This window comes from Gossypium hirsutum, chromosome A03 (genome assembly GCF_007990345.1).
Source record: "Gossypium hirsutum isolate 1008001.06 chromosome A03, Gossypium_hirsutum_v2.1, whole genome shotgun sequence".
Taxonomy (NCBI): domain Eukaryota; kingdom Viridiplantae; phylum Streptophyta; class Magnoliopsida; order Malvales; family Malvaceae; genus Gossypium; species Gossypium hirsutum.
The window spans coordinates 111,650,674-111,665,632 of record NC_053426.1 but is presented as its reverse complement, the minus strand read 5'-3'; the positions used below and the strand labels follow the sequence as shown (position 1 = coordinate 111,665,632).

The window sequence follows — 14,959 nt, the reverse complement described above, 5'->3', positions numbered from 1 at the left end:
AAATTAAATATGAAAATAGGTAAAATATATCGTATTTATTGATGCTTTCTGACACATTGACGATATAATTTCTATTTTTTCTTATTACTCAATCATCATTGATATTTTATTTTACTTATTAATTTAATAAGCACAATTGAATATAAATATAAATACTTTATTAATTGATTCAATAAAAAAGAATCAGCAATTATTAAATAGCCGACTTAATTGAACCAATTAAAATTGATAATTATGTCAATTAATAAACAAAAAACATAGTTTGGGTTGAATGTGTATACATTATAAAGGTATAATGATTTATTTGGTCCTTTAATTTAAAATAATTATTTTAATTTTTTATTTTATTTTGATATCTTAAATTTACGTTTTTTATCAAAGCACCCTAAAATAGACGAAAAAATTAATGTTTGACAACTTTGCTAACATAGATGCCATGTAAACAATTAATTAATTTTTTTAAATTTTAAAATATTCAAAAATGTATAAAAAACTTATTTAAAAAGTTAAAATTATTTCAAAGAGTATAAAAAGTATTTTTAAAATTTTTAAAAATAATTATTGACTTGGTATACATGTGAATTGCCACGTGGTTTCACACAGTCAATTCATGTGTATGTCAAGTCAACAAAGTTACCAAACATTAACTTTTTCATCTATTTCTTGGTGATTTGACAAACAACACAAGTTTAAAACGCTAAAAGAGGTTAAAAATAAAATAAATGGCTAAATTGACTTTTTTGTAAAGTTTGACGGTCAAATATGTCATTATGCCTACAAATAATATATATTGAGGATATTACCAAACTATCAGTAAGTTTACATATTGATCCCTCAACTTTAAAAAGTTACAAAATGGTTTTTTTTAAAGTCAAACTAGCAAACTCAAAACGATGATTCGGCGATTGATAAAGTGAATCAGTACCTATCGATGAATAGAAGAACATACATTTGATTCAAGTCGATTTAACGGTCAGTGTCAAAAATTGGAGAAAAAAATTGTTTGAATTTTGATTTACAGATTCGTGACATTTAAAATTGTTTCATTAAAAAAATTAACTATAAAAAAATAAGGAGAATGAGAGCTTTCGATTGGTATAGGTAATGCGAACAAATAAGACCATACAGCTTCAGTTTTAACAACCAATAACTTAAATGAAAATTTTCAAATAATTCAGTGACTATTTTATAACTTTTTAAAATTGAATAACTAAAATGTAAACTTACTAATAGTTTAACAAACTTAGACATAATTTACCTTAATATTTTATACGATTTCAATTCTCACTCACATCCTAAATTTTCAAATCGGTAATTGAATTAACCCTCAATTGAAAATATATTAAATTATTTATATTTAAAAAATAAATAATAAATTTTATATAATGTATACTTAATATTCACTCTACTTGAACATAATTCTATTAGATGATAAACATTTCGAATCATAATTTATTTTAAAATTAAAATTTATTCAAATAATTAATTAGATCAAATCATTTAAACTGAAAATCGACTTGTATGGCACTAGTTTATAGGGTTGAGAACATCCGGCTGCTTTATCTCCTTGACACGTGCGTACCCCACACGTGTTTTCTATGACAGCCAGCCACCTAAGCACAAAGCCCGGCTGTAAACGTCTCTGGCTATGCTTCTCTGGAAGAAGTAAACCAAATAATAATTTGTGGATCCCACCTTCCGGCTGCTCCAGCCAATAGCTCGGCGTAAACTAGGCGACACGTCACGCTTTCTTTTTCCATTCTAGGAGTTGCTTTGACGTACTCGACGGACAGGTGAGTGAAAGGCGGAGCGAGTTGAATTCGATTAACGTACTCGCGAGAGTGTGATGTGCAACAAAAGTGCACTTAAAAAGCGGAGCTTGTTCGGTTGACGTGGCGGCTTTAAACGAGGAGACGCGTTGCGTCATCATGAAGCGTCGCCAGCCGCTCGTTTTCGGTGGCTTGGCTTGAGAGTAAATTCAAAATTTTTTAAATGACGGAACCAATGAAATTACGAAAGTATCCTTTTATTTAAGTTTATGTCCCCACTTTTCGGCGTTTTACTAAAATGGGAAAATTAAATGCGGCCGTAGGGTCTTTTGTGAGATTCTGGCTTTCTTTATTTAATTTAATAAAAATTATGATAATTTTGGTTTCTTATAAATAAAATATTAAACGCGTAATTAATGGGATTGCTATATAAGATATTTTCTGATTACGATTTTAAGTGATTGGAATTAATGCTTGAAATTGGTTTAATTTTGACATAATTAGTTACGTATTAAATTCTCAACCTAGCTGTAACCCTTCGATAATGAGAAGCAAATAATTTATTTTTATTAAAAAAATTATAATTAGTAGTTTATATTACAAATTATATATATTCGAATTAATTATTATCAAAATCAAATATTATAAACCGAATCTAAAAGTATAATGAAATTTGAGTAAATTAATCCATGCACATTAAATTAAAAAGTAAACTAGTCATTCTATTAAAAATTTTATACATTTTTGCTATGAAAAATTGATCGTTGTATGTCGACATGAGGTATACATGACACGCTAGGTGTAGTTGGTTGATTATTACGTCAGTCACACTAATTTTTAACAGTAGAAATAAATGAAAATTGTAATTGAAACTAGTTTGCTCTTTGATTTAATGTGAAAAGATTAATTTGCTCATTTTTTAAGTAAATGGGGCAAAATACAATTTGACTCTTAGTACAGAGGCATTCATGATACTTTTACTTGAAATTAAATTAATATCCAAAATATATCGCGAGTTAATTAAAATAGTTCTGAAAATCATCCACTAGAATTTAAAAATATGTTCACTATTTGTACAATTCTTATACAGCTCGTAAATTGAAAGATATTAGATACTTAAGCATGCTCGAAGCTATAACCAATGGCGGAGATAGGGGTGGCAAGGATCTCGGTCCCCTCTAAAATAGAAAATTTTCTATTTAGATTATTTATAATTTATAAAATTTTAAATTAGTAATGATAAAATTACACTTTGTCCCTCAAAATGATAAAAATTTAATTTAATATTTTAAAATTTAAAACGATATAGACTATTAAAATGGTAAACTCTTCCGACAATAAATTTCTAGTTTTGCCAGTGATTATGACCTCCAAATTAATATAGTAACATCAATGTCATTTGTGCTAATTCTCGTTTGATAAAAAAATATGATTTTTTTTGAAAAATTTTAAATATTTGCATCAATAATTAGACTAAAAATATTCAATTGTTACTAACTTTTTTATAAAATAGAATCTTAAATACGTTTATATACACATTCATTTAAACTATCAAACAAGCACGATTTGCGAATCGATTTTGCAATCTTAAAGATATAATAAATACTCTTAATCGAGATTTATGTTACTATTTGAATATTAAAATCCAATAATTTGTATTTTCTTTAACCCTGTTAGTATTTATAAAGTTAATTTTTTTAATGAAAAAATAAATAAACCCAACAACCAAGTGAGTCTTTACATTTATATAATTTGGTCTGGTGAGCATGTACTCTGAACCCATTCATCTATGAGTGCTTAAATTCAATTTTAGTTGACATCATTGGCACGTCATCCATGGATAAGAAAATATTCACATTATTAAATTTAAAATAACTTTTAATAGCTTTTTTAAGATGAAAAAAAAAACTATTTAAGAAATAATAAATATATTCTATTTGAAATTACAAGAATAGATATAGTAAAGGACTCGGCCTTAGCCAATAATGCCAAGATCACAATTAAATTGATGATTGAAGCATATTTGAACAAGGTTCGTACATAGTAAGACTTAAAGCATAATACATCTAAACATGAACTAATTTTTAATAGAATGATCAGTTTGTTATTTGATCTAATGTATAATGATTAATTTTTTTATTTTTAAATTGAGAGAGCAAAATATAATTCGACTCCTAATACAAGGATCTTCATAGTACTATATTTTGAGAAAATATTAAAATAATGAGAGGGGTTAAAAGAATATATCTCCAACTAATAACATACATGATACTGCATTTTTATTTTGAATTACTAGTTAATATTGAAAACAATTTTATTTTATCAAATATCCTCGATCATAATTTAAACTCGCACCGAAACTTTATTGTTTGTTCATTTTTTAGTTTTTATGTAATAAGTTCTATTTATTTAAAATTTTCATTTTAGTTATGTAAGATTTGTCATATTATTTAACAGTTAAATTAATAGTTTAATAACGAAATGATTTTATCGATACAACAATAATAGTTTAGAGATGTAATTAGAATGTTTTTTTTTTGTAAATCAGTTTAAAATGAGATTACTTGAATATTTTTTACAATATTTGTCATACTATACATCGATAATGATAGAAAGAATGATCGTAAAGCAGTAAGAAAGAAAAATAAGAACACACAGATTTTACGTGAAAAATCATTATCGGGAAAAAATATGAATAAAAGAGGAGAAATTCACTAATATTGAAAAACAATAATACAAGAGGTTTTCAGCCCTCAAACCTTTGCCCCCCGGCCGTATTCTCAAATTTACCTCTATTTTATTTATTTAATAAGTGAGTTGCATCTCGAACTTTTTAGACCAAATTAAATAGGATTCGAATCACATAATTCTAATAATATTATTACTTTAACTATTTAAAAAAATTATTTAAACTCGAAAAAATTCGATATATAAACATCTCTATTTAATATTCGAAAGATCATAGGTTAATTATCAAATAACAACAATGACGTGCAATCCATTATTTAATATTAAATTTATCAAATAATAATAAACAATAATAGAGGATTATTCATTGCCCAAAATTATTAGCAAAGCACATGCAAAAACCAAAAAGTAGGGAAAAAGTAAAGATTGCTTAAGAATTTGGAAAAGGTAGAAAAAATTCCTTTATTTGACTATGTTTTTTTTTTAATTTTAAATGATTTCCATAATTTCATTTCATGTATGTTCAATATAATTTGCATTTATAAGATTAAATATACTTATTTTTTGTCTCGTGCTACAATATTTAATTTCATCGTCATTGCTGTTTTTATACTAATCGCAGTTAAATGCACCGCCCGTCCAAACCCACAATTTAGTTTTTAGATTTTTTTAAATAATTTCATTATATGTTCTGATTATATCTGTTTTTTTTTGACACAATGCCTAGAGTTACTCACATCCCCTCTCAAACCCATAAATAGAAAAATAATGTGTTTCGGCATATTCAAACTCATGTCCTCTTACATTGGCAACAATGCTTATACCAATTAAGTTAAGATTCAATCGACAACTTTTAGATATAAAAAAAAGAAGAAGAAAAGTTTGTTCTAATTTTATTAAGAGTTAAATTATTATTTGGTGCTTTAAATTTTCAACAGCTTTTATATTGTGGTTTGGATTTTTTTTCCAAATTTACTCCACTAACTTAGCAATTGTTTTCATATTGAGTTTTAAATTTTAAGGTTTTTAAAGAAATATTAGGGACTAATTTGTATAAGAAAAAAGTTTAAACTCCAATATAGGAACAATTGCCAAGTATAAGAACTAATTTAAATAAAAAATCAAACCCCAAATAAAAATAATTACTAAATTTAAGCCCAAAAAAATAATTTAACCCTTTGTTAAAAACAAATTAACTAAAGGTTTTATCTCAAAAAAATAAATTATTTAAAACTACCCATAGTTCCTCCTTAACCCTTCAATAGGAGGATAACACGAATCGACACACTCGAATCACATCCTCTTATACTAATAATAATACCAATACTACTCGAACTAAGACTTCAATAATAATATTTTTTTGAAAAACAAGCCTAATAAATTAATATAATATATGTTCCTATTTTTATTATTTTAGCACCCCCTAGGCCCAAAGTCTATTATATAGATAACAATAAATATGTTGGCACAAAGTGGTCTACATTGGTCAGTCATTTATTAATTTATTTTATTTAAATGCAACGTTGAAAGTGTGCCTTTATTTATGCTTTCCTTTCGCTATTGGCTTTGTTTGATATTCCCAAAAAGAGAATGGCTAATTATTTAAATATTATTTAATTTTTGTTCGAGATATTTTTGTTTTGATAATAACATTGAACTCCGATAAAATGTGTAGTTAAATCGAGGTTGGATATTTTAAATGTTTTATGTAATATTCGATTGGTAAAAGTGTCGTAAATGTTTTTATATTAAAAATTTTATTTATTGTATTTAAAAATGAATAAATTATCTATTTGAGTTGTTAAAAATAGTGTGATTATCGAAATTATAAAACAGAACACGTGTAACTCATGTTGACGTATAGTAAACAATTTTTAATAAAAAATTAATTTATTTTTAGATATAACGTATGAGGACTAATTGATCTATTTTTATTTAAAGAGATAAAATACAATCCGACTTCTAAAATATTAGACTCCGTATTACTTTTAACTAGTCCAAACTCGAAACTTTATTTAAATAACATCAATTTTTCTATATCCAAAAGGAAATGTATTAAGTATATGTGATGGGGTTTGCTCTTTTCTTAAACATAATTGAACTTTCTAATTTGATCAAAGCCCTTTTAGAAAATTTCAAAAGCAAATAATACAATCCAAAACCCAATCATCATCTAACTCATGATTGATGTTGAAAAAGCTAATTTAAAAAAGAAGAAGCAAATTTTGATTAAAATTATTAAAAGGTGAAATTATTTTTATATATAAAAAATGAAAAATAAAATAAAACTAAACTTTAAATTTAATTCAATTGTTTTATAGGGTGGAGTTTAAAATATAATATTTAATAAGGATAAATTGTAAAAATTATACATGAACTATGGTTTAATGTGTAATTATATACACGAACTTTAATTTGATCCTATTCTTGTAAATTATTAACACAATTATTGATATAATATCATTTTATGTTTATACACTGCATACATAAATAATTATATTTATCCAATATAAAAATAATTTAATATATTTATTCTTTTAAATGTGTATGATTAAATCAAAACTAAAGTTTCAAGTATAGTTTTGAACCATAATTATTGTTTTAAGTGTATTATACCTATTGAATAAGTCAAATTATTTTCACCCCATATTTTATTGTTAAAAAATTGAATATATATATTTTCTCAAAAATAATTGAAAAAGTGGAGTTAAAAAAACTTTATTTAGGTAATATTAAAAAATTAAAAATAATTAAAATAAATAAATAAATAAAATTTTATTTAATTTTTTTATTGAGTTTAAAATTATAAATAATAAAAAAATAACACTTTTATAATAAAATTATAATTTATTGACTATACAATTGTTTACACTTATGTATAATTTATATAACTTATAAATTTATTTTAACTAAATTAATATCAAGAATCCAATAAAAAAATTTAAAACAAAAAATTATTATAAAATATTAATTTTATAATTTTTAAATAAAAGGTTTAAACTACAATCTTAAAAAGATCCCATGCTTAATATTTGGTATTGATTTTAGGACAATTAATTGATATTATGAGCGGAAAGTTTTTATTCTACAAATTGGTCAAAATTTTGCTATTTATTTTTAAATTATATTTAAAAAATAAAAAAAATCATGATAAAATCTATAAATTAAATAATATTTTTATTTATTCACGTGTTATAAACATATTAAATAATATTATTATTTGTATATATATATTAAAAGAACAAAATATTTTTTATCTTATCCAGTGGTCAAAAGTGTCTATTATGCTTGGAGTAATTTTAAAATTCATGGCCAATATATTTCTCTTAATAGATCTATAAAATACAGATCATTAGTTATTGAACTCGTTTCAATAGATATATAGAGAAATAAAATATGTTTTACGAGATAATAAGTAATTTCAAAATTAAGGATGACGTGGGACCCATTATCTGACGTGGAAAGCACCCTATTAATTAGGATTAAATAAATTCCCCATAATACATAAATCACATACAGAGACACACATCACAGTTGCGTCTTCCAATACGCTTTATATTTATTTTCGACAAAACATTTCCATCAAAATTAGAAAAAAAAAAAAAACCCAAAAGCATAACTCTCTCTCTCTTTAAATCTTTCAAAACAAGAAGAAGCAAAGAACTGCGATACTCATTTCTTCTCCAACTCTCTTTTTCTTTTCATCTTTTATAAAAAATAATTGAATTTTTTTTTCAATTATTTTTAAAATAATAAAAGTTCATGTGATCGGTTGTTATTTTCTGATCAGTTTGGAATTTTTTTTACGGATCGTCGTGATTGTGGAATTGTGTCGATACGGTTTTTTTTGTTTTGTTTTGTGTGTGTGAATTGTGGAAAATTTGTTGTATGTATAATTGATGACGATGGAGACGCGGGAGGGAGGGAGAGCGGTGGCGTTGGAATTTCCGGTGAGTGAAACGCCGTCGTTTTCGCGTGTGCCGAGGAGGATTCGGAAGAGGCTTCTTTCGGAGTGCAAGACTCCTACTGTGGAAGAAATCGAAGCCAAGCTTCGACACGCCGATCTTCGTAGACAGGTAAACTCAAGAGTTTTATTATTTTTTTTCTCCTATTTACGTTTCTAATTCACTTCTTGAAAAAAAAAGTTTGTTCTTAATTAAGAGGAAACAAAAGTTACGGAGAGAATATATTTGAATTTTTGAAGCGTTTTTTCTTTTAAATTGTTAAAGAACGATCAAAGATACTGTTATAACTGAAATAACCGATTGATTCAGTCAAGTCTAGAGTTTTTTTTTTAATTCAAAATTTAAAATTAACAGAGTTTTTTGGGAAATATTTTAATTTTGAATTTCAAAACTTTGTTACTCATGGCTGGTTAAGATATTTTCATGGAGACGAAAGATAGTACATAACTTCACCTAACTAAAGTGGTTTAAGTTAAGTCGTTCTCTTTTTAAAATGAAGAGAGCAAATGAACCGAAATTTATTTATTTATTTACTTTTTTTACCATTTGTTTTATTTCTTGTTTGTTTTATTATCTGTAAAATTTGAAGTCTATGGTTCTATTTGTCATGTCATGTAATTGATCATATTTAAATGAAATAACCGGTTGGAAGAAGTTCAACGGAGTTCGAATTCTAGAATCATCACCGAGGGTTTTACTTTTACCTATGTATCACTTCAGTCTGAACAAGATTAGTCTGCTACCGGACTAGTCTCTTTAACTGTAAAACAGACGAAGACATTTTTTTATTAAACCAAAAAATGAAATCAAATTGAAAAGATTTTAGAGCATGAAAACTTAGAAAGTCTTCCTATGGTAGAATCTTTGTTTCGAAGTCATTTTTATCTGTGTTAGGTAAAAAGTGTGGGGTGGGTGTTGCTGCCTGAATTAGTTTTGCAATTTTTGGCACTTTATTTCACGTGCAAGCCTGTGTTTCTTTTCCTGGGAAGTTTGATTTTCCATTATTGTTTTTGAACCATTTGTTTCTTCAATTTTCACTTTACATGCCTGCCAAACACGGCTGAGGCTACTTTGTTCTACATTTATTTTCTGTCCAATTTACTGCAATTTTATTAGAATATGTGGCAAATTAACTAGAGCTTGAACTTTTTTTTGGATGGACTACTTTCTCTTACCTTTTTTTTTTTTTGGTGGTGGTTGTATGGTTTAGCAATTCTATGAAAGTGTGTCGAGCAAGGCAAGATCAAAGCCAAGAAGCCCTTCTAGATCCTCATCAAATGAGGAAGACCCTGGTCAGCGCCTTGAAGCAAGGCTCCAAGCTGCCGAGCAGAAAAGGTAAAGTCTAGTCTCGTGCTACCTCTGATGATAATTAGTTGTTGCATTCTCATTCTCTGCACACTTTTTTGACTCGCGATTCAATTCCTACAGTGTCCATTTTTGTTGTTTCCGGAAGTTCACAGTGTGATTTATTTATGTGCTGTTATGTTCTTTTATATGTAATTTTATAGTGCAGAAATTATTCTAGTACATTTTTCTAAGGGATAACAAATTCAAATTCTACATTGGTGTTGATATTTTTCATTTTTATAATTTGAAAGCTCACGGATGGTGGATCAACAGGTTGAACATTTTGGCAAAGTCTCAGATGCGCCTAGCCAAGTTAGATGAGTTGCGGCAAGCGGCAAAAACTGGTGTAGAAATGCGTTTTGAGAGGGAACGCAAGAAGCTTGGCACAAAGGTTGAATCGCGGGTTCAGCAGGCAGAGGCAAATAGAATGCTCATCCTTAAGACTTACAGTCAGCGAAGGGCAACCCAAAATGAGAGAACATCTCAATCAATGTTACGAAGGATGGCTAGAGAAAGTAAATATAAGGAGCGTGTTCGTGCTGCTATTCATCAAAAGCGTGTGGCTGCTGAGAAAAAGCGATTGGGACTGCTGGAAGCAGAGAAGAAGAAAGCCTGTGCTAGGATTTTGCAAGTTCGACGAGTGGCTAATTCTATCTCTCATCAACGTGAGGTTGAGAGGAGGAAAATGAGAGACCAGTTGGAAGACAGACTGCAAAGGGTATGCATGTTCTATGATTTCTATAGTATGATTCTCTGTCTTCAAGTGCAAATGTGCTTTTTTCTTTATATTTTATTGCATGTACTATGTTTTTCTTATTAATTTCTTGATAAAAGGCAAGGAGACAAAGAGCAGAGTACTTGAGGCAGAGAGGAAGGCCACAGAAATCTATTCGAGTGAATTGTACCAGGATGCACAAACAAGCTGATCTGCTTTCTCGAAAATTAGCAAGGTATAAGAGCAGTATTTTCTATTTGATAGCATTTATTTATACTCTGTTATAATCTTTAAAGGACATTATTTTCAGTAGTAGAGAACATTATTGTTATGAAATTATAAGAAATCACTTTTTGCAACACATTTTGGTGAATAGTCTAATAATTTTGTATTATTCAGATGCTGGAGGCGGTTCCTTAGGCAGAGAAAAACTACTTTAGACTTGGCAAAAGCCTTTGATTCCTTGAAAATCAATGGGAAATCGGTCAAGTCGATGCCATTTGAGCAACTTGCCCTTCTAATTGAATCAATAGCTACCCTTCAAACAGTGAAAGCTTTGCTTGATCGTATTGAGAGCCGCATTAAGGCCTCTAGAGTTGGTGGTGCTTCTGATCTCCTATCCAGTTTGGATAACATTGATCATCTTCTCAAAAGAGTTGCTACTCCAAAGAGAAAGACCACTCCCAGGCCTTCTATGAGAAGCAGAGAGGCTAAGAGAGTTGCCTCAGTGAGGGAGGCTGCCAAATATCTTGCTAAATCATCTAGATATCCTGTCAGAGTAGTTCTTTGTGCATACATGATATTGGGCCATCCTGAGGCAGTTTTAAGTGGTCACGGAGAGAGAGAGATTGCTTTGGCCAACTCTGCAGAAGCATTTGTTCAAGAGCTTGAATTGTTGGTAAAGATTATTTTAGAGGGTCCCATAAAGAATTCCGACAAAGGATCTGGATCTGCATTGACCGAACGTTTGACCTTTAGATCACAGCTCACAGCATTTGACAAAGCATGGTGCTCCTACTTGAATTGCTTTGTGGTGTGGAAGGTAAAGGATGCTCAGTTATTGGAGGAGGACTTGGTAAGAGCGGCATGCCAGCTCGAGCTCTCTATGATTCAAAAGTGCAAGTTGACTCCAGAAGGAGATAATACTGCTCTTACTCATGATATGAAGGCTATTCAAAGACAGGTCTTACTTTTCATCCTTCTTGGTAGAATTATCAATGAAATTGAAAATCACTAAAATTTATGGATATGGTCAATCAGTTTGACTACAATACGTCAAAATGCTTGCAGCTTAATGATTCAGAAGTTTACTGAACTTTAAACATACAATAATTTTGCTTTTTTTTTTTTTGAAGTTTTAAGATATATATGAGGTCTCTACACTTGATACAGAGATCCTAATTGAATTTCCTTATAATTCAGGTTGTGGAAGATCAAAACCTTTTAAGGGAGAAAGTGCAACACTTGAGTGGAGATGCTGGGATTGAAAGAATGGAATGTGCACTATCTGAGACACGGACTAAATTTTTTCAAGCAAAGGAAAGTGGGAGTCCAATGGGGTCACCACTTACCTCCTTTCTTTCTCCAAATATCCACGGTTCCCCTAGTTCTCCTAATGCTCGAACGCATAATAGCAGCACTCCGACTCAGAAGCCAAACCGGGTTGTCCGTTCTCTGTTCAAGGAAGATGGCACAACCCTTTCTAAAAGTCATGGTTCCTCTGTGGCTAGCAGCAGCCATTCGGATGATCAGTTGCGTTCTTCAATTGAAAAGCATATGGTCACTGAGAATGTATTGATTGTTAATGAATTCCTTCATGGGCAACATGTGTTTGTTGATAATTTCAGTGCCATTGACGAACATAGAAACAGCATAAAGGTATGTGCATTTATCAGTAATTAATCTGTGGTAGAAGAAGCGGACAATAAGAACAATCTGTAGAATTTTTGGCACTTTTGCAGGCTTGGGATAGGAATTGCCTCAGAAACTTGTCAATTTTTTAGTTGACATGCTCAATGCTTGTATGGTAACATTTTTTTCTGTTCTGCAGTCAAAGATGAGAGAAATAATGGAGAAGGCTTTCTGGGACGGGATCATGGAATCCATGAGACAGGATGAGCCTGATTTTGACCGGGTTATTGAGCTTGTGAGGGAAGTGAGGGATGAAATATGTGAGCTGGCTCCTCGAAGTTGGAGAGAAGAAATAACTGATGCTATTGATTTGGAAATTCTTGCCCAGGTACTAGAACACCAGTACAATTGTTGTATTAGTATTCTCATCGTTTACATCCTAATTCTTTTTAATCTTCCTCTTTCTAAGGTGCTGAAGTCAGGCAACCTGGACATTCATTATCTTGGACGGATTCTGGAATTCGCTTTGATCACTTTGCAGAAGCTATCCGCTCCAGCCAATGATGATGAAATGAAGGCCGCTAACCAAAGGTTATTGAAAGAGTTGGCTGAGATATGTGGAGCCAGAGAGAACTCGGATAATTCTCCTGCCCTCGCAATGATCAAGGGTCTACGTTTTGTCCTAGAACAGATTCAGGTGTTTTTACATTTATTTTCTTCTCGATTCTTCATGTATCACCTGTTTCAAAGGTGTTGAATTATATGCATTTTCTTGACAGGTTCTTAAGGCAGAGATAAGCAAAGCTCGTATAAGGTTGATGGAGCCATTGTTAAAGGGACCCGCTGCTTTGGATTACCTTATGAAAGCTTTTGCTAACTGTTATGGCTCACCTTCTGAGGTGTGCTCGTCTTTACCGATGACCATGCGGTGGCTTTCATCTGTCTCGAACTGCAAAGATGAAGAGTGGGGAGAACATCAAAATTCTGTGTCAAATTTGAAAGCAAATGATAGTTCATCTCAAGAGCTTCTTATGTCCATCACCCTTAAAACTGGTGGAAGCTATAATTCAAAAAATTCAACCCAAATTCCATTTGTCAACCCTAATTCTTCTAATGTTACAGGTTCGAATGTGAAACCATTAAATTAGATGAAGCGAAGCTTATTTCTGAGGTTTTAAACTTCTCGATATATCAATTCCTCCGATCATTTTTAACAATTCTTATGTTCTTTGGTCAGATCAAGAACAACCAGAATGCAAGGGAGACAAAGTCGATGTGCTGGTTAGGCTCGGTTTGCTAAAGCTAGTAAGTGGAGTTTCTGGTCTAACTCCGGATGCTTTACCTGAAACCTTCATGCTTAACTTCTCTAGATTGCGGGGTGTTCAGGCCGAGATTCAGAAGACCATTGTAATATCAACAAGGTATTTTTTAGATCTTGCAAACTATTTGTTGGTCGGAACTGGGACATGCCTGGTCCGGTTCCCAGATGAAAAAAGGATCTAATATTTTATTTTTCGTCTGCAGCATTCTTATATTTAGGCAAATCCTCTCGAGCGAGCAAGCCTCTGGCATGGAAAAAACAATATCAAATTGCACTGAACAGCTCTCAGAATTCTTAAACTGTGTCGAAGATGCAGGTATTGAAGGGATTGTCGACACAATCATTGGGACCTCAAGAGATGGTGACAAAGTAACAGATGACAAAAACCTTCAGTTAAGGAAATCTATGATGGCCAGGATGCTAGCAAAGAGCTTGCAAGCTGAGGATCCAGTGTTTGAAAAGGTATCCCGTGCCGTTTATTTAGCTTTCAGAGGGATTGTATTCGGCGGGAGCGGTACCCATGGTAGGAAGTTAGCGGAAACCGCTCTACGCCGAGTCGGAGCTGCATCCCTAACTGAAAGGGTCGTGAAAGAAGCCAAGGTGTTGGTGGTTGCTGCCACGGTGTCTATCGGGGTCCACGGACCATGGTACGCAACCTTGATTGGTAACATGTGATTTGTGAAAATAATGGCAATTTGTAATGTAAATAATATGTGTTTCAAATGGTTAGAATGGATTCTATTATATTTCCTATGGTCAGTTCAATAGAACATATATTGTAATGTAAATATTTTTTAGGTTAATTGGAAAAAAAAAAGGGGATTTGTGTTGGCTTTTCTTTCTTTTCATTGGGATTAAGCCAAAATGTAAGACGGAAGTATTTTAAAATTAATAAATGTGTTTCTTAAAAATTTTAATTTTATGTAATATTTTGGGTTAGTTTTCTTGAGTAAATAGTACTTGATTCGTATTTTGTATTACTTGTGGTATTTTTTTATTAATATTACAGTCAAGGTTTAATCGGATTGTTTGTTGGTTTTTTAATCATATTTTGGCGTTTGTACTAGAAGTCATGTTGTATATTGTCTAATTTTTTAATAATACGTAATTATTTATATCTTATCCAGACGTATAGGATCCTATTTTTAACTATAGAAATAGATAAAATTTTTAATAGAAGGACCGGCTTGTTCTTTAATCTAATAGATATGGGATTAATTTTCTCATTTTTTGAGTAGAGGGAGTAAAATACAATCCGACTCTTTTCATTGTATTTTGACATGTTCAATACAAATTTAGGCGT

General features: G+C 30.3%; 1 protein-coding gene across 2 annotated transcripts; it reads left to right on the top strand.

Moving 5' to 3' along the window:
* The first annotated feature begins 7,992 nt into the window (after positions 1-7,992).
* LOC107927927 (uncharacterized) lies at positions 7,993-14,573 on the top strand. Of its 2 annotated transcripts, none has more exons than XM_016859050.2 (11): positions 7,993-8,533; positions 9,633-9,757; positions 10,043-10,487; positions 10,604-10,719; positions 10,884-11,667; positions 11,907-12,362; positions 12,535-12,723; positions 12,805-13,032; positions 13,115-13,457; positions 13,573-13,756; positions 13,860-14,573. In XM_016859050.2, the coding sequence occupies exons 1-11, from the start codon at positions 8,357-8,359 to the stop codon at positions 14,329-14,331; spliced, it is 3,519 nt and encodes a 1,172-aa protein (XP_016714539.2). In that variant the 5' UTR covers positions 7,993-8,356; the 3' UTR covers positions 14,332-14,573. The 2 variants fall into 2 exon arrangements, with proteins under 2 accessions (XP_016714539.2, XP_040958436.1); XM_041102502.1 differs by having other exon boundaries at positions 8,047-8,533; positions 10,021-10,487.
* The last annotated feature ends 386 nt before the right edge of the window (positions 14,574-14,959 follow it).

Excerpts from the sequence above, each read along its gene's own strand:
- LOC107927927 (XM_016859050.2), top strand. The coding sequence starts at position 8,357 with ATGACGATGGAGACGCGGGAGGGAGGGAGAGCGGTGGCGTTGGAATTT. Across the intron at positions 13,033-13,114 it reads TTGTCCTAGAACAGATTCAG|GTTCTTAAGGCAGAGATAAG; the intron begins GTGTTTTTACAT and ends TTTTCTTGACAG. Across the intron at positions 13,757-13,859 it reads ACCATTGTAATATCAACAAG|CATTCTTATATTTAGGCAAA; the intron begins GTATTTTTTAGA and ends TTTCGTCTGCAG.